Here is a 20444-nt window from a genome sequence, read left to right as displayed (position 1 = left end):
AAAGACAGAACCTCTGCATTTCTAACAGTTCCCTGTTTTATTGCAGTACATCAAAGTAGGTTAATATTAAGTGTGTTACCAACATAAAATATTGGTGGGAAGTCATTTTTACATTGTTGACTTTTCCACCTTAAATATTTCTGTGCAAAAGAATCTACATCATTGTTCTGTAGCAGAGAATCTCTTACAATGTCCCCTAAAACATTGAGGGCATTAAACAAAATAGTGAGAAGAGGCAAAAAGCAGAATCTTTCCCCCACACGCACACTTGTCAGCTTTTATACTCTAAAACAAAAAAGTGATTACATCTATGCCATGCAAAACTGTACAATAATATTACAATGAAAAACCTAAAAAACTTATTTTAAAAATAAATGATATGAAACTGTCATACATAAAAAGGCAGGTATAATTGCTCTGAAATACCAACACTGGTTTGTTTGTGGATTTCTTCCCTGTGGATGAGACTTTTTTAAATGCAGAATGAAAACAGGTTGTACTGAGCTGCAGCCGGAATGAAAGAAAAAGTAGAGTTGGAATTTGGACTGGAAAACCTGCAGCAGAGCAGTTTCTGGGGGTGTTTATCAAATGCAGTGTGAACACAAAGCACAAGGAAGGGTGCAGTTTGTGTTAGTGCAGAAAGCTGTCCCATTTCCTACATGGAACTGATTCCTATTAACAAAAAAAAAAAAAAAACACTAAGAAGCTACTGTGTGCCGCTTTTTGATTCCCAGACTAAGGCTCAGGAGGTGTGGGTACTTGCACTGCAAGAAATTTTACCCTTAATGTATTCATTTTAAAATTAAACAGCATGCATAAAATGGGAAACCAGCTTTCTACCCAAGAGCATGTTTGTCCTGTCATTCAGGGTCTGGCCACGCAAGACAATATGGTGCCAGAATCTGTTTCTATGTTAATATTCCAACTGTTTTGTTTTGAAAGGCTGATGCATGCTCTGTGAATCAGCTAGGTGCAGTTAAACAACATTTCTATAAATACGCTATGCTTTTTGGACTTTTTTGGTATGACAAGACCCTTAACTTCCCTCTGCCATATACCTGAGAATAACACACCTGGCTTGTAATTATATCAGAATCAAATCAAAGAGATAACATTCCCAACTCAGCTTTGAAACCCGTTAAAATAGGCAAAACGCACGTTCCTAACAAGCCACAGCAACTAACGGAGAGGAAAAGAAGCAAGTAACTTCACCACAGCTTCGGGAATGTTTTTTAGAAACCACCAGCTGTCTTCTACAGGTCAAAGGCAACAGAGAAGAAAGTACTATAACCCCGCTTTTGGGTTTATGAAATGTGGAAGGAAGCCACGTATCTGTGTGCGCACACGTGCAGGGGAAAAACTATTTACCAAACCTTTTTCATTCTATAACCTGGAATCCTTAGTAGCTGCCTGAATCTATTCAGATCCTGTGTTGCCATCAAAAGAGACCCCAAAAAATGCAAAAATCCAACAACCCATATGTTTAAGCAGTGTCAAAAATGCAAACAAACACCTTCAGTCTCAGCCAAAAGGAAAAAATCAGCTAGATACATAATGTGTACAGAGAACATGTGCTACAGTCAAAAATTCAATGGGAGGTTTTAAGCTCCCTGAACAAAACGCAGCCCTCTAACTGTGAAGTTGAAGCAATGCTACAGTGCAAAGTAGCAAACATCAAACCTTAAGAGACAACTGTCTTTGAGATACCAGTCAAGAGTCTTACAGTTCAAATGACCAAGTTCCTTTTCCTAGCCCAATGAGTATTTAAAAAGCTCAGCTACAGTATGCATATGTTTTCAGTGTTCATACCAACAAAAAAAAAGATGAGTGTGGTTTAAAATTGAGTGTATAATCAAATGGTCCCCAAATATATAAAACTATCCAAGTCCTAGGACAATTTTTCTCTTTTCAAATAAGCGATGTGGTCATTTGCTTTTCAACTGAGAGAACAGTTGCTGTTTCTCTTTTGAACAGATGTGTATCAAAATGCACAGTACCAAACTAACGATTAAATATAGCAATCCTAAAGGAGACTACCGAGGCTTAGCAACTGTGGTGTACAAACAGTGTAGGCCTGTAGAGCTCTCATCCTCTAGAGCTTAGTTTTGTAACACAGCTGACCTACGCTCTGCCTGAAAATGTCAGGTTTTGATATCAATAGATTGCAGGCACCGTAACAGAGTAAACATAGGGGTTTACTCGATTTAATTGTTTGCTTTATCGTGGCTCTTTGGGTTCCATTTTCAGATAGAGCATTAGCTCAACTGCAAAACAAAAAAAAAAAAAATCGAAAAAAGATCCTGTGACCCTCTCTCAGGGGACTGTCACGCTGCTCTATCTTAAATGACTGCTGTTTAAATGCCTTCTCTCAACATCAAAATAAGATTAATGTTTAAATACAACATACAGTAAATACAAAGGCTTTGAAAAGTGTGTGGACATGCTTCACCAAAAGGAGGGAATTGTGGGGAAAAAGCAGTGGCTATAGTTGAAGCAATATGCAGCCTTTAAAAAGAAGCTGATGTGGAATTTTAATAATGCCAATAACGTCCTGCCTATCTGTCCCTCAGAAAGACTGAAAACTTTTCTGGGAGGAATTAATTCCAAGTGCTTAGCTGTTTGCTAAAGCTTTTAATATTAAATGCCAGGCTTGCAAAAGTAGTAGCTCTGAAGTGAAAACAAACAACACAACCAGCTTGCTACTCTGAAAAACCCAAACAGGAGAGAGACAGGCTTTTGATATGATGGTTTCTAAAAAAAAGTCTTGAATTCCTGTCCCAAAATAACATTGAATGAGCTTAAACTTGGACTCTTGATTCAGAGTGAAAGAGAAATCTTACCTAGGAGACCCAGCATGATTAAATGGATTAGATTATCTGTGTCTCATTCCCTATTTCACATTTAGATCATACCTGGAAATTACTGTACATGGTTTGAACTTGCCTCTATAACTTCTATCAGGGAAGACAGAAACTGGAAAACTCCAAACATCTCTATGTGGCTGAAACACTATATACTGCTTACTGCAAGAATATGGAATGGTTTAATAAGAGCTGTAACAAGTTTCCGAAACCCACAAAAAACAGTATTCTAAATACAAAAAGCCCTTAGATGTTTGAGTATGGTCATAGTATAAAGCCAACAACAACACTACTGAGAAGAGAGGCTCATTTGAACACACTCCCAAATGAAAAACGCATCTGCCTTGCTCACTAAAGAGAAGAGACATCTTCCTCTTACCATCTATTTGTACATCAGTCTCTCACTTTGTTCTGTTGACTGCGTGACCAGCTTCAGCTTTTTATTTATTTTTGCAACTTCAGTGGGCTCTGTCTTCCACCGCAATACTTTCTGCCCTCCAACCTGACCTGCTATTGGAACCAAACAGCAGGTGAGCACATAGGAACAACTGCAAATTGCACAAACCCACAGCACGGGTAGGGAGGGAGAGGAAAACCAACCTTGCCAGCATGGCAGTTGCGGGCGACCAGGCATCTTCGACTACCACAGTGTGAACAGTGTGAGGTCAGTCTTCAAGGTTCTTTGTTGCTACAGTGACAGCATAGCCAGCCACGGCTAGCTTCGGGCTAAGGGCACTCATTTGGCTGATGTGCATTAGCAACTAGTATTTGGTAACAACAGTAACAGTTTTCTGGTTAGGGATGGTCAAGGAGATGCGGAAAACTGCTCCCTTCTGAGTTAAATCTGGTCAAAGACTGACCCAGGGAAAGTTTTCCTGCTGCATCCTGCTGCATTGAACTCCCTTGCTGCCTTAAGGACCTCTACTGTAGCATGCCGTAAGGTTCCTCAGCCGCACAGCCAGCACACAAGAAACCAGGGCAGCCACCTGGCTGACTGGTGCCCTTGGTTGTCGGGGCAGGGGGTTGCTTTCCAATCATTGTCGTTTTTGCAAAGGATGGGGATTAACATGAAAGTAGGAATTACAGTTTCACTTATGCTACCGCCAGAAGTAAAGAAACGTGAAAGCACTGCAGGGACCTCTCCTGGCAGTGCAGCGAGTGCTACGCAAAAGGAATATCTGTCCTGCAAAAAGTTTTAGGCCAGGCCTCCAAGTCTGTATATTACCAAGCATGAAAACAGGGACAACACAAATCTTAAATTAAAGGCTCTCTTAAATAAGCATCCATCTTCTGCTGCATACACAACGCTTTTTTTCTTTGAATATATACATACGTATTTTACTCTAACATCTGCGTATTTATTTAAACTCTGTACTGTAGTAAAATATGCATCATTTTAATCAATAAGGATTTGCTGGCGACAATCAGATTGACATTCAAACGTGGTGGCTGAAAGCTTTTATGTGCCTCTGACATACTGATCATTCCCCACGCAGGGGAAGGAGTCTCTGTGCTACTTTTGTACAGTACAACGAGCTATTGTATGAAAACAAAATCCCTCTGAATTTTCTCTTGTTGATACTGGTCTGGTCTACTTAAGCTACTTTTTGGGAAGTGGAACGGGGGGTGGGATAAATATGTCTTGAAAAATGAAGCAGCTGTAACCACAAAAATGAAACCAATACTAATACAAATCTACAGCATCTGATATTTACCAACACCCTAGCGTTGCTCGTTTGCTGCTGTCAAATCTGGGGAAGGGAGGGTGAGGCAGTGCCAAACGGTGCTGAAGACAACCAGCTTTTACCTTCCTCTGTACCCCACTCCCAGATCACTTTCAGACAGGGAATGGGGAGGGTTAGGATGATGAAGGTGAGAACTGGAACGAGTGAAGGGGACAGCCATGGGGACAGCAAGCTGCTGTGATGTCAAATCTGAATGCTGAAGCAGTTCATGAGTCCCAACTCACGTGGTCAGAGCTCTCCAGGGAGAGGCTCTTGGTCTTGTGAGGAGAAACCGGGCTGGGAGGGCTGCTGAGGTTGGAGCTGTTCGATGCAGTAGAATGTCTCGGAGAGTCAGAGTCCTGCAGCCCAAAGACACAGAAGAACACCAGTAAGTAACAGGATAGTAAGTCCGAGAGTGAGTGAAGGTGACTGAGCAACCGGTGACTGGATTCAAGGGTCTCCATGTATTTTGCTTGTGTCCAAAAATTCTGAGGAATTTTTTTTTTTTGCTCAGAATTTCCTGGTCTGGGGAGCCTTAAAAGTAAGCGGTCAGATCACTCTGTTTCAGCAGGCTTAACTGATGCTGACATAAGGACACAGCACCTGTGGGATTCTTGCAGTCTGCATGTTGCCAAGGGCCTCTTGGTCAGCAGAGTGTGCAACTTCAGGTTGCCTGTGAAGCTACAATGGCTCCTGCCTTTTCATAGATTATGATCTGAGATGCTCTTGCACTAAACTGAGCAATCTTTATGGTATGGGCTTCATCACAGCTACCTCTTCTGTGTCACTCCCAGGATATTAATTCAAATCATCCTAATCAAGTTACTCCTGTTGGATCTTCCAGACTACAGCAGAATGCAACTATGTCTCAGCTTGAGTTTGGGTTGCCCTCCAGCTTCAACTGAAAGGATATATTCAGTACCATGAAAAGCCTCTGTGATCTCTAATTTTCCCACTCCTTGGTAAGAAAATGGGATGGGGAAGTTTTGCTGGCCAACCTCAGATTGAACCCTCCCACGTAAAATATTCTTGGTTGGAGGAACTGAGTTTAGCACTAAGTTAGCACTGCAGTTCTATCATAATGATAGTCTTGTTCTGCACAGAATATAAATTACTAAATCCAGTTTCTGCTCCAAATGAAATTATTATATGATAATTCTTAAATTACCTTGTTAACTTCAGGCACTCTGAGTACAAAACGTCTCCTGTGAAATGGTTGCTAAGATAGCTTTAGAGTCTTTGCAAATAAAGGGCAGAAGGAATATCACCACTTCAAGCTGTGACAGGTCACTATCAAGCTGTTACTCTACTGGGACTGTATTTTCGGGAGCCTCAGTACCCACATATCTCCAGGTAAGGAGCACAGAGAGAGTTTTCTGCACGTTAAATACCAGGACCACAGTTGACACAGTTTGACCAAAGTTTCTTGTCAGGATAGCTAGAAATACAGGAAATCCAAATTTTCATTGTCAGTGACTCCCAAACTTGTAGACAAACCGTGACAGAATTTATCTTCCTCATCTTTATCAACACACTTAAAATTTTCTCCTCTTTCTCTTATCACTCACCTCTCGCTCATAGTCCCTTGTTGGTGCATCGCTGCCTTGGTCCAGGCCACCAGAGGATAAGGAACCATCTGAGGGCGATGCCATAGGCTGACGCTTTGCTCCGTAGCTACCTCCTGAGAATTCCCTCCGCAAAGCACTGCCGTTTTGTGCAGACGATCCTAAAATGTACGGAGGAATTAAACTGTATTACAGACGCCCATTCAAGGTACTAGAAATTTGTTAGCTATTTCTCTGGTTAGTTTTGCTTTCCTCCAGCAGGTCCCAAGATGCTCAGCTCATGGCTTGCAGGCTGTGTGGGCTTTTATCTTGTCTGCTGCCGGCTGCAGTTTTTCCTAGGGATACTCTGGTCCCTCCCTTGGCACGTCAGCATTAGCACACTTTACCCAGCACAGACACAGTCACTATGTTCCGACAACTACTGTGGTGGCAGCTTAGTTCCAGTGGCCTTTTTCCCAGCGAGTAGATGGGTTGTACCGGCAGGTACAGACCACAGCAGACACAGGCTGTCTGCAAGCAGTTGGCAACGTGCAACAAACACGGCACATGCCACAGGAAGGGAAAATACAATTAGAAGAGCTGGGACACCAGTCTTGCCTCTATTTTCACACGGTCCATTATTTAGTCACTGTGCTGATTCTGGCACGCAAAGGCAGGACGGCAGCACTAGGAAAGGTGTTTCCAATGCAATGCAACTCTTCCATACCAGCAGCCGGCTTTCTTTTTGCACCAGCAACAAGAGAGGCATCAAGAGCTCTACACAGTTCAGCAACAAATGTAATAAACATGGAGCTTGTGAACAACTTGCCACTGATTTAAGACGCGTACGCAGCAGCAAAGCAGTCCCAAGGGTAAGAATGTAATTTTAATCCTAACATCAGTTTTAAAAATTTGACAAATTGCAAATGTGGGACTCTCAAAAGCCCTAGCTGCTTATTCATGTGCTCCTTTGAAAGCAAGATTAAAATACTGTGCTTGCCCTCAATGGGAATACAGTCAGCCATCACTTCCGAAAATCCTGTCTGGTGCCAGGATGGATAGAAGCAAATGCAAGTAGCCGTTTCCCTAAACATACTTGTGCATAGACCCCAAAGCAACACAGTTCTGTTTGCTTACGTGCTGCTAACCCGCTGCTTGCGCTCATCGATCGTCCTGGTTCTGTGCGGGATTTCGTGATCGATGGAATACTGACAGAGCCACTGAATACGGTCCGACTTTCCTGAGGCCGAAGATTCTGCAATGCAGACACACACAACGACATGTTTACTTATTGACTGCTGGCTCAACCCTGGATGTTATGAAGGAAGGCCCCAAAATACATTAAAACCCCAACCTTACCGGAGCTGAATTATCTGGGCAGCAAGTCAGCAAAATGTGCAAAATAATATTCTGCAGTTTAGTGCAGAGACTGGAAGCACACGCAACGCGATAGTGAAGTGCTGAATTACATGGACATATGCAGACAACTGAAAGAGTACGTCTAATAATTAAAGAATTTCCTCAAAAGGATGGTTTGCAAGCCTAATTAAGCTGCTATAGATATATTCGTTGTTATATCGCATATTGCATTCTGTCTGAACACAAGCTTCCATGGGTCTTATTAAAATTTCTCTCTTTGATGCCATCATTTGTGCCATGCATGTGTAACTTTATACAATAACCATGTTAATGCCTAATGCCTGCAGATTTATGAACACATAGTGGATCAATCTGTATTTCAATTCCAAATTCCAAATGTATTAACAGCATTACTCCAGACCTCCACCAGTTGAGCCAAAATGAGAATCAGACTCCTGTTTTCAGCCTGCTCAAAGAGGATGCCCAGAGCACATGCCACTGTTTTTCTGTGTATTTTGATTATCGCTCCTGTTTTGCATCCTGAGAGTTCCAGGGTGATTTTCTAAATTGTAAGTTACTGGACTGGAGTTCGTCCTTTACTGAGAAAAGAGATAAAACACAATTTCTCTACTTGGAAGTGGTAGATCCTTAAACATAAGTTGTCTTTAAAAGAAGGGAAAAGGGTACTTTGAAATGAGTTCTGGGAGACTTTATTCCTGCTTCTGTTAACTTACAGCTGACCTTTGGGGAAAAGGTTTCTCAGTTTATTTCGCCCATCTCTGTATATGAGCTGGCTTCTTAGCCCAGAGGGACTTTCTAATGCCCATGCGTATCATTTCATCTCTGGTTAAATATGAGACTTCATCCTGCTCCTAACATGATTTGCAACCTTTATAGATGCAGAATGTGAAAAGAACTGCAGGTAGCTCTGAGCATTACTCTATTTCCCCTTTAAAAAACACCCCCTGCAATAACTGTTAATTTCTTCCTATTTATATTTAATTATTTCCTCATCCTCACTCTGAGATAAAGCAGTCACACATAAAACAACAGTTGCAATTGCAATGTCTTTTTAAGGTAAGATGTTACGGAAATTTCAAACTAGAATGAAGATTCCACCCCCCACAAGGGTATTCTCAGAGACCCTCAAATACTACCCATTTCTCTATCTGTATTTTAAAATGGATAATTAAATAGAGGCTTTGTAATGAACAGATTTTATACAATTCAGACTTTATCAGATAATTGTTACCAACCTGCTGTCAATCCAGTCTTACAATGATCCTTAGAGTCATTGCTGTAACAGACCCCTTTGGTCTTACAGTCAACCCTTTGCTTCTTATTCTCCCAGTGGGCTAGAAGTGGCCAATTTTTAACATGCAACAAGCAAGAAAGAAGTAAAATATATCCTCTTGTTCCCAGATCTCTCTTAAACACCAACAAAACAGAATCAGAGACCTTACAAATGAAAAAGCCCTGTTTAATTCTCCCCTCATTCATTGCTGCACTATTCTCAATGAGGATTTATACCTGAAGGCTTAAAAGAGTCTCTTAAATCATTTACGGGATCATACTGCTGTCTCTTGCTTACCTTCCTCCTCCCCCTTTTTTTTTTTAAAAAAATGAAAACCACCATCCGAATTTGGAGTACAAAACGCTAAATTTCTGCTCCTGTGTCCTTCCCCACGCAATAAACAATCTGAGTTACAGATCAGAGCATGAGCATCCTGGCTGTACATGAACAAGGGAGGCTCCCCTGGCAATACACAAAGGAACTAAAGGGCTAAGGAATAAGTTACTGCTGTGTTTTGAGAAACAAAGGAAAGCCAAGTGCACCACCATCCAAACCCCTGCACTGAGGTTAGTACACTTTGCAAGGAAGGTCTTTTGTACTTGTATAAACCCACAATGATTCATTTTGCAAAGAGAACTATTGTGCTTAATGATAAGGCAATTAACCTCCTTGGCAGTGACTGAGCAGACAACATACAGGCATCAGGGGAAGGAGGGAATGGGTGGGTGTGTGAAAAAGCCTCATTTATTTTAATAGTGCATTCTAATGATATTTTTTTTCCATGACCTCAGTTTGCAAAGTCCATGTAATTCCTCGTAGAAAGTTTCTTCACAAAGCAAATCTTTCATTGTTCTTTGTTCTAAAAATAAAACAAGCACACGCCAGAGACCCTGGCATTTTGGACCAAAATCCCTGGAAGTGATATGTGCATGATGTAGAAAGGGGATTCAAAGAAAAATAAACGGCAGTTATTAGCAGTAGTTATAAAGCAGCAAAATGCAGCAAGTTAAAAAGAAATTAAAAAAGAAGAAATCTGAGCTTCCTCTACTTAAAGAGACAAAAACCCCTCGTGTAGACCAACAATTCAAATCCTAGCAGGAAAATTCATTCCCACTACTGAACCAGATGGAGAAAGATGAGAGAAGAGAAAAAAAAAATCAGCAGCAGAGAAGCTGCTTGCTGAGCAAAGTTAATCACTGTGAAACAGGGTGAAAGACCCAAATAAGTTCGGTGCATCCCATTCCCAGCCAGGGAACGGAGCTGCTGTGGAGCTGTGGGTTATGTACCCGCAATCACTGCTATGCTCAGGGCTCTGCAGTCTTACCAAGCCTCAGCTCTCCCAACCACAGTAACTGCTCCCACGCTGCCTGCTCAGGCAGTGGGGCGAGAACATACATACAGGGTCTAACTAAAGTTACAACACCCACTGGAAATTGTTTGCCTATGTTTCTCTGCCCGTCATGCTGCTTCTTGTTGTTTGGGGTTTTTTTGTTTTAAAGTAGTGTTCTGTTTATTATTTATTTTTTAATATATATATATATTATATATATATAAAATATACATTATAAACCTGAGCTTTTAATTCTAAAAGCCTACTCTAACGGGTCATTTTTCAACTCCCCTATGGATTCCATGCTGTTTTGGTTCCAATATCCCATGCGTACCTGGGACCGGGGTCACCTCAGAGGGAGTGCTATTCTTCTTATACTAAACCCTCTAAACATGAAGGGAGGATGGACAAGACACAAAACCAAAACTCACAGCCTTGCTTTCCATACAGCTTACAGCATCTCTATCCTGAGGCCACAAAGGAGACAAACGCTTTTCTTCATACAAGACAACCTCTAGTGCTCTAAGGAGCTAACAGGTACAAGATCTCAACACTCCAGGTTGCCCACGTCACTTTTTTTTCCCCCTCCAATTTATGCCAGTAGGCTGCAACATTAGGATGAAGGATGCTCCTAAAGCAAAAATTAAGAGTTACTGTCTGAAATACCAGGGGTCATTCCTTACTGATCCCAGGGAGACTACTCACATGAGAAAAGGAAGGTAGAGGGTGGGTCACAGGCCGGTGATACATCACTGCATATCAAACAGAAAATTTTGCAGTACAGCTGGATTAAAAAACACCTATTAAATGAGAACTGAAATACAACAAATTTCAATTTGGCTTAACAATATTATTTTTTTTTGCATTTCAATACAGCATTCCTTTTGTGTATTTGCATCTCTCCTCATACCAGAAAAGCCAGGATGGATGCAGACCTGTCATCACAGGGCGCGTTTTCCAAAACACTGCAACTTTATTTTTGAATACTAACAGTTGTGACAATTGGGACTTCACAACAGCGACACACAACCATGCACATGACCAGCCAAAGCTTAGCCACACAAATTTGTTTTGGAGCTGTATGGAAGAGATTAATTTTCCTCCTACATTTTTAAATTCTCTGTAGTATATGCAGGTATGTATCCAAAACCTTTCCCAGTGACAGGGATCTAGAACAGCAACCAAAAGGCACTCAAAGCAGTCTGGCTGTGAAGGTTTGCCTTGCATGTCTGAAGTGTGTCCAAAGGCCACAGAAACCAACAGCAGCCTTTCCATTACAGCAACGGACGTGGCTCAGACCCATAACAAACCCTGAGCAACCAACCACCATCACATACATCTACCTCACAAATTATTCCTGATTTATCTGCGAATCTGTCCCAAGCAAAACTGCAGGCCACAGCACGGTACACAATTACAATGCACAGCATGTACCTGTGCGTCTGTTGTAGTGTGGCTTGTATTTCTATAGGACCCAGCAACCCCCACGTAGTCACACCAGGATGCACAATACAAGAAAAAAGAAAAGACCGCTTCCATCCCCACAATTTACATTTCCAACTGGAAGGATATCTACAGAACGGTATCTTACCTCAGCCTCTGCTTAAAGCTGCCAGGATTAAGAGGTTCTACATCAGCAAGTTACCATTATCTTTAAGTTCTGATCCTGCTTGTACATGTTCTAACTTCACTTATTTACTTTAACCTAGAAACTCTCTGAGGCACAACTCGTGTCTCTCTCTCAATCTGTGTACAGTAGCATGTAAAAATTCTTGCACTCCACGTGATTTCATCACAAACAAATAGTTTGAAAGTTTGGTCCAACACAGACAGATCCAAAACCTTTTCTTAATGCAACCTGATACACAACATCCTGCCACTGACTGCTGAACGATGAACCCTCTGGAACAGATAACTTATCACTCAAAATTCCCACATCCTTCCTCATTGATTAAAAATGCGATTCTCATAGCAAAAAGGTTCAGCCCAGTTGTTACACACTTCTCTTCTTTTTTTAAAGCCATGAAGTATCTGTTTCTTGGCACGTCAGAGCTGTGGAAAGACCACAGCTGATAGCAGAAAATAAATCAGCTGGGACAGAAGAAAGTTAAGGGGTGAAGGAGACCGCTTACAAGGGTTTTTCTCCCATGTTAATAGCCAGGCAAAAGGAAAACCACACAATGTTAGTAGAGTGAACACCTGACTCAGCCGTTCATACCCTCAGAGTCATAAAGTCTGGAGTACCGAGGACAGAGCGTGGAGGCGGGGAAAATGCAGGGTTTATGGAATCGTAAGAGAGGAATTTTTCGGCTGAATTAACAGTCATGTGGTAGATGTGCTCAAAGTTGCTCGGAGAGGAGATCAGACGGGAGTGATGATGAGGGAATTGATAAGGGGAACGCTGCTATCAAAGACAACAGAGAGAGAAAGCAATGAAGGATGGTTGTACAGGTTACATCGGCAACAGCAGTCCGCAAGAGCAGTCAAACACGGAAGGACAGCCAAAGAGCAGCCCTGCTTGCCCGCCAACACACAGGTTCTTACATTGTCACCCCCAGTCCTCTGAGCACCTTCCTTACATGGTGTCATACGGGCCTGCCACCCTTGCTGTTGCTAAAACATCAAAAACAAATAAAACTTTTAACTCATTGGGAATCGATTCTGATATTTATTATTATTTGATATTTCAAAGAGCACCGCAGTTGTAAAAGGTGCTTTACAGACAGTTGAGAAGCATCAGTTCCCTGCCTTGAGGAGCTTACAATCTAAAATAGAGATAACACAAACAAAGGAAGGTGAACACAGGTGAGATGGTTGTGGGGAGAAGAAAAGATGAGAATACACAACAGTTAAAGATTGTAAGAGATTTCCTTCTGTTATTCATGCATTTTAGCGATTCCATTAAAATTAAGTATCACCCATACAACAAACACAGAGTATTTCTAACAGGAGGGAACAGTGTTTCGACAGGAGAGGGACACAAGTCAGGTGGGAAGGTGAACTGGTTAGTGTCAGATAACTGGGAGGGACAATTTACTCTGCTGTAGACAGACAACACAAGGCCTATGTCCTTCTGCACACTCACTGAAGCCTGACAGCGCTTTTGTGATGAACAGACTTTGCACCACCATCTCTGCCCTGCAGAAGACTAGGCCCTTAGCAGATAAGGTGCAAAAGTATTGGGAAATTCAAACATCTTTAATAGGTCAACTGAGCAACATGCTCCCACAATGTGATATAAAGAAAGAGAGGGGAGAAATAATCCTGCACATTAAACAGAAAGTTTCTAATTCATCTCTACAGAATGTGCTGACGTAAGTGCTCTTGTAATTTAAAGTCACCTAAATCCAGATTGAATGGAAGAGCATTTCAGAGCTCCCTCCCTGTGCCATCTGTACACGTTCAGGAGGTCAGCCTGCGAGGGGATGGTTTACCCAACGGCCATCAGCAAATCAGAACACCTTTTCTAATTTCTAACTTCTAAGTTCCTCCTCCCCTTATCCAACTGATTTCATTACCTTAAAACAAACAGATCTGAGTAACATTAGAAATGTTAGGACTTAAAAAAAATAAAATATGGTAAAAATACAACTTGCCCCTCCGCTAAACCTAAGGCACTACTTTTTGTATGTGGCACGTATTAAAGTCTGGAAGAACATTAAGTCGCATCCCAATACATATTATCAAACATTACTGTTACTGTTCTCTTCATTTCAGCTGGTGAAATCCAACTTTTTTTAAAAAAAACACACAGTCATTATGAGGCTTTGCCTGTTAACCAAAACATTAATTACTCACAGTATGGCATATAAGACATAATATACATTAAATTGTTATTAGTAAGTTTAGCAGCATCTAAATATCAGTACAAGAAGCCACCATTCCAAGAATGGTCCAGGAAAGCAGACTTTGCTGAGTCATCTGCTCACAACAGAGAACTGGCAGCAAAGCCAGCTACGTTCCTAAAAGCCAATAAGGGAGAAAAGGGAGTGTCTAAAATCACAAGCTAAAAAGCAGAGGGTAGGCCAGTTGCAGACCATGAAAATATTTAGCCAGCATTCATGAATGTAAGAAAGCCAGGATATGGCAACATTTTTAAAAATATCCTCCATGGAACTTTGTCCATGGACTCCACCATTAGATGCATGCATGCATGGGACTCCCACTTTCTTTAAAGAATACCAAATATGCATAAGTATTCATTTACTCTAGAAGTTTCTCATTTGAAACAAGCAAAGCTTCACACATCACCTAGAATGGAAGTATAATGGCTCATGTATAATGAGGTCAAACTGAAGCATAACGTTCAAATATAATGGCAGTCAAGACTAGCTTTTGTATGTAAAATACTTAGGCATGCAGAATATGAAAGCAAAATCAATCCTGTACATCTGATGTACACAGAGAGGTGGTCTGTGCTGCAGTAAGTGCAGTTCCAGATTTCAGATCTTCACTACAAAGGAGCATCCACGATAAAGTGGCTTCAAGGGACAAGAGGGCAGAAGGGAGGCCAGACTGTGCGGCCAGTTAATTGGTGACAGGCTGCTAGGGAAGAAAAACATGTAAATAAATAAGTTTGGGGATATACTAACAGGAACGATTCTAAATTGTACAAAACAAGACAATGACCCAGATCTAGTATCCACATCAATAAAATACAAATATGTACTGATAACGGCTCTGTTAATAGCAAACAAGAACTTCTGGTTTCTGTTGTGTTGTAGCCCACAAACTTGGTTGTCAAAGTCAGACCCTGAGTAACTGCTCACCATGAAGAAAAGAAGGATGCAAATTTACAATTGCCTGACAACCTCTAATATTTTCTCTCTTAAATCTGATCTCACTCTGAGCCTTGGGCACGTTCATTTCTGCACCAACACAGGGCTATACTGAAGTCTAGGCTGTCCATTCATGGAGAGAACAAGGTGGGACTAAGTTAATAGGCTCCAATTTGCCATAAACGTATCTCACTGTTCATGTCATGTGCCTATTGCACACCAAGGCCTTAGAAACAACGCACAGAGAAAGCATCTTTCCCCCTTGTGTGGCTGCATCAGCGAGGGCAATCACATGCAGACAGATATGTTGCACGTATATAGGCAGCTGATACAACATATCAAATAGCCTGAAAGAGTTTAAAACATTCCATTTACCCAATTTTCATTTTGTACATTTACAACACAAATTAAACTCTCTAAAGTTGGATCATGCTGAATGAAGAAATCTGTATCAGTAGATCCAGCCAAATTTGAAGTTACTCAAATAAGTCGGAAGAAACGGCATTCTTTCATACACTTTCTGCATTCCTGTATCTCATAAAGAAAGAAGCTCTATCACCTAAAATAGTTGGATAATGTGGGAAAACTACTGGCCTTGCACTACTTGCTCCCCCTAGTGGTAGCCCTCTTCAAATGCAAAACCGGATTTTATTCTCCACTTCCATAAACAGAAAGAGGCATTCGCAAAGTAAAATGCTGTGATCTTTCCCACAGGTTCTTTAAATACTTCTTCTGAAACATACCAATCTATTTAAAAATACGAAGATGAAGTTCCAGCTGCAAAAACGTTACACATACTAAGAAGCACCCAAAAAAATAATAAAGAAAATCTATTCACATTTTTGGACAAGGCATGAATCTAGTGAAATAATTCCATGTCCTTGTAAAGAAACCACCATATAGATGAACTGTACGCAGGGTTAGATGAGTATTCTTTACCTTGTGTACTGATTCTCCATGGAATGTCCTTTCTTTTAATTCTAAATTTATTTTTCAAATAAAACATTTGACTCAATACATGAGATCACACACACGCACAATTACGTTTCTTCTATTTTTGTGCCTGAGGAACTAAGTAGGTAGTTTGGAAAAGACTAAATGAAAACTTATTCCAGTCAAATACCTTACAGGAAGCTGCTGGAAAAGAACCAGCTGTCTGGATCGAAGTAGCTCTAGACAGAACATTTATTTCCTAACCTCAAGTTACGCTTTCAAATTCACACACTTTCAAGTCCCATGATTCTGTATCCGTTATGTTATGAATACAAATACAGTACGATACTGCAAGGAGCTGCTGGAAAAATACACGTCAAATTTGCTTTATCTGCAGTGACATCTCCCAGCGTTAAGATTGATACCTACTTGCAAAAATGAGTTTTTAACAGTACCTTTAAATAGAAGCTGCAGCAATGGAACAAGCAGAGAAATCAATTCTATATTGTACACATTCTCTAATGTCTTCTCATCACATTTAAGTGTGGAAAGCAACTCATTAATGTCTTTCGAAACATCATATTGATTGGTAAGAAGCAAAGTATCAGTCCAAACTTCAAATATGACCTCTGAGCTAACACAAGGCTTGCGTAACTAGAATGAATTTAAAGCTAAAAGCCATTTAGAGATGACATAGCTGAAGAAATATTAATTCCTGTAAGTCTAGAAAATTCCCTTCTATAGATAAAAATCACTCCTTATTTTATGCTTGCCAGATTTGAGACTTGATTAAGAGTCCTTGCACCTTTTGATTCCCATGAACTTTCAACTATTGATGGTGTGAAATGGGATGCCTTTTGCCCCACCTTTAGCAGTAGCAGATTATTTTCTCTGCTTGAGAAGACCCAGAAATATTTTAAAGAACCCACCAGCAATGGAAAAGTGAAAAAAGGTTCTGATCTACATCCTGCCCTGAAGCAAATTATCATTCTTTGTTTAACATTAGACATACCCATACTCACATTTAGGTAAGATAAACACTACCTGCCAGCTTCCCTTGGATTTGTCATGTGTTTTCTAGAACCAGCACCTTCATTATTTATTCACTCATAAACATACACACAATGTTGTTTGCTGCTCAACTGCACTGAGTATATTTGTTACTGAGCTTTTTCTCAGAGTATCTTTTGTACGAGATTTAAAGCAAATCCTTTCCTTTCCTTGCATATTCTCATCCAAGGAAAACACAGTGCCAGAAGGGCTCATGTACAACGTGCAGACTTTACGGTAAAGTGTAACATAGAAGTATCATTTGCTGCAAAAGTGAGGTAAAATGAGTATCTGGAGACCAGACATTAATGCTCCTAAGCTCCTAAACTAGTGCAACTGCACGGCACGCTTTATTTTCCAGTCCTATTGTTCTTTTCTTTAGGCTTTGCAGCCTCTGAAGATCCCAATTTCAGCATCTACCTCTTGCTTTCTGCACAAACTCCAAGTAATAACAATGATCATTTTAGACAGCACTTCTGTACTAATGCCTTTGTCTTATGGTGATATTCATATCATCTGTTTGATATCCTATCATTTGATCTTTCTTATAGTGCTAATTAGCATCTTCTGAATAACATCTCTGTCATCGTGGACAAGTTTAGAAAACAATACAGAACACACAAACAAGATGCTCAAGGTAGCTTGAAACAAGCAGTGTGATACTCTCCTATGAACATAATATTCATTGGTCCTTAGCTCATTAAAAATTTCAGTAACTTCCAGGTGAGTATTTCCTACATAAGGTTTTGTGGAAACGAACACATGTTGGAGATGAAGATGGGAAGAGAAGAAAGGAATTGAATTTACACTAACACAGTTCACAGGGAAAGAAATTTCTCTTTCCATTCCCAGAAAGAACAGAGGCTCAAATCCTCTTAATCGTGTCCCTTCATATGGGTCATAAAAATTACCATCAACTCTGAGAGGCCGACCTGCCTTAAAACCCAGGAGGCATTAGCCACTCCTCCTCCTCTCCTCCATGCTTAAGTGTCATCCTCTTTGTTTAAATTTAACCACATATAATGGAGCATGTTCAGCTCCATTTCCCTAGTTACACTGCTCCTGGTATGAAATACATCAACACTCTGAATATACTTTTAAAATTGTACTTGTCTTTCTCTCACTTATTTGCAGCCTCTGTTGCAGTCAGTCACTTTCACGTGTACTTTTGTACTTACCATTGGAAGGTCTTTGAGAATCTGTATACCATCTCCTGGACCCATATGTGCTATGTGGTTAAAATTAGTTGGGTTAGAAATTAATTTATTTCTCATTTCCGGATCACGTAGCATCTCCCTGGAAGAGAAAATACTTTGTTTAGATATTTTGTTCGACATGAGGATGGACATTTATAAAACATGTGCAGCTTTGATTATCAGCTACTTTTAAATGGAAATTAATTATTTAACCACGTTAACAGTCATAAACCCTTGCCATCAGCACTGGCATGGACAAGCTTCCAGCTTGAAGAGCAGGCAAGGGGGCAGAACAAAAGGATGCTGTTTGCAGGCTAACAGCCCACACCCAGTAGTTACCAATATTCAAAGAATATACAACCACTAGGAGCTGATAAAAAGCTCTGTAAGATGAGTAAAAGCAGAACTCATTTGTGATGCGTTACAAAGTGGAGATGAAAATGAAGTACAAAATATGAAAATAGAATTAAAATAATACTGCAGTACCTTTTTCAGTCTGTGGTCAGAACTAAAAGCTCTTCAAAATGGCAAGGATGCATTTCAGAACCCAGAGTAAATAAAATCTTAAAAGACCAAATCGCGATTCAGCTCACAAAAGGCAAGGACAATAATTGGAATTTTATCTCCACTGTACATAGCTGTTACTTTTCTTAGAGCCAAAAAAAGAAAGGAAAGCTGGGAACCAGCCATCAGTGGAAGACATCGGAAGTTAGAAAACTGAAATACTCAGTTCTTGGAGTGTAGCTTAGACAGTAGCAGGTCATCTTTAGTGAGTGATAGTAAATGGTCAATAACATCCACTATGAACACTGGCAGTAGTGCAGACCTATTTTTATTGCCTTTTAGGAAAGTATTTGTGACTTGTTAAGGACTTCTATTAAAAACACATCCTGAAGTCCTATGTCCTCTGAAGAAGTGAGTTTTCTGAGATTTATAGAATGTTTATGTAGTTAAATCTATAAATCAAAAAAGCAGATGCCTTGGAATACTCCTGAGAGTAGAACTGCAATCAGAAAGAAAAGCAGAACCAGAGTCTGAAAGTAATTAATCCATATGCATAGTTAGCAACATAATCTCCTTTTGCAAAGTGTTTATTACAGATCTTTACATATACAGTATATGTGCACACCTATATACCTATATACAGTATGTGGAGACATGCATTCCAAATTACAGTTGTTTCACATAATTAATTTGAACTAATGAATACTTGTGTATCCAGTGCATATCCATATCCAAACTTGTATTAACATAAATTAAACATTGAGGATTAAGGCAGAAGTGAAGAGACAGAAACATCTGAATTGGCATTCCAGAAAGCAACACAGGAAGTACTACATTGGCATCAGTCACTGTCCTTCAGGGCCTACAGGCATGTACAGAAGACAAGTACGTGTTGAATACTGACCTCCTCTGCTGCATCCTCTCCTCCTCTGGTACTCTGAATGAATAGCGGCGCTTGTTGTTGATGTTTCGAACCATCTGCTTCCGGCTGTTGTCTGATGTCTCAGGAACTACCAGTTCATCGCCCTCTGCAATCAATATAAATACGATGGTCCAGCGTGACAATTCATTAGGTATTAATGGAATTTGAATTCAAAGAAAATTTCTCCCTCTGGACACCACCCACTTCCCATCAAACCTGAACAAATGCTCCTTGGTTTATGGGTTTTCTTGGTCACTACCTACTCTGTTATATAGCAACAGACTTAACCTTTCTTCACACACAAGCTGCCACAACTGTGTTCTCAAAATATCACTGATTAGTTCTTTCAAACAAAACCTTTAGGTGGGCAGGAAAGGGTCTCAGTCCTCTATCTCAAACTGCCTTTGGCAGGTCTCACTGAAAATCACTGGAACAGTCCTGTTCTGCCAATCATCTGGCAGACTCAAAGCAAGATTCTTTTTCATTCATTCCCTGCTCCAAAGAGACTAGTCCTGTTTATATGTTTGAACACTGATGTATTTTGGTGCAACTGTGGGAAAAGGGAAGATTTTTTTCCATATGTGTAGGTCTGGCTGATGCATCTTTAATGAAGACATGAAATGTATAGCAGTGATAATCATACAATAGGAGCATTACTTTGGATGAACACCGCAACTGCTCTGTCTTGTTTTATACATATGGAGAGTAAAATTACGCTTAATAAGCTTGAATATACTCAACACCTACTGCTCACTGCCAAAACAGTTTTTGTATGGAACTGAAATCTCTTCTTTAAGATCAACTGGAGATTTCGTGAAGTGTGGGATCTACAAGGTAAGCAGCTTCAGGAAAAAAAACTTTTAGACTTTTAAGGAGATACACCTGGAGGATACTTTACTGTTTGGCAACGTTTTCTGAAAGACAGCAGAAGCTTAAAGGAGCAAAGCAT

The 20444-nt window shown here is 40.4% G+C and overlaps 1 protein-coding gene across 14 annotated transcripts in view; it reads right to left on the bottom strand.

The window, feature by feature from the left end:
• Positions 1–18: 18 nt before the first annotated feature.
• CDC42BPA (CDC42 binding protein kinase alpha) overlaps positions 19–20444 on the bottom strand; it is a 189832-nt gene continuing 169406 nt past the window's right edge. For 6 of the 14 annotated variants that reach the window (XM_054194340.1, XM_054194339.1, XM_054194346.1 and 3 more), the window contains 7 exons: positions 19478–19601; positions 18052–18169; positions 12657–12725; positions 12331–12516; positions 7267–7384; positions 6154–6311; positions 19–4944 (listed from right to left, as the gene is read on the bottom strand). In XM_054194340.1, the coding sequence (XP_054050315.1) occupies positions 4813–4944; positions 6154–6311; positions 7267–7384; positions 12331–12516; positions 12657–12725; positions 18052–18169; positions 19478–19601 (905 nt within the window). In that variant the 3' untranslated portion in view covers positions 19–4812. Of the gene's footprint in view, positions 4945–6153; positions 6312–7266; positions 7385–12330; positions 12517–12656; positions 12726–12755; positions 14658–18051; positions 18170–19477; positions 19602–20444 lie in introns of those variants that run through there. The other 8 variants (XM_054194347.1, XM_054194351.1, XM_054194352.1 and 5 more) reach the window with 6 other exon arrangements.

The sequence above is a fragment of the Rissa tridactyla genome, chromosome 3, assembly GCF_028500815.1.
Source record: "Rissa tridactyla isolate bRisTri1 chromosome 3, bRisTri1.patW.cur.20221130, whole genome shotgun sequence".
Classification (NCBI taxonomy): domain Eukaryota; kingdom Metazoa; phylum Chordata; class Aves; order Charadriiformes; family Laridae; genus Rissa; species Rissa tridactyla.
This window is presented reverse-complemented; position numbering and strand designations above follow the sequence as displayed.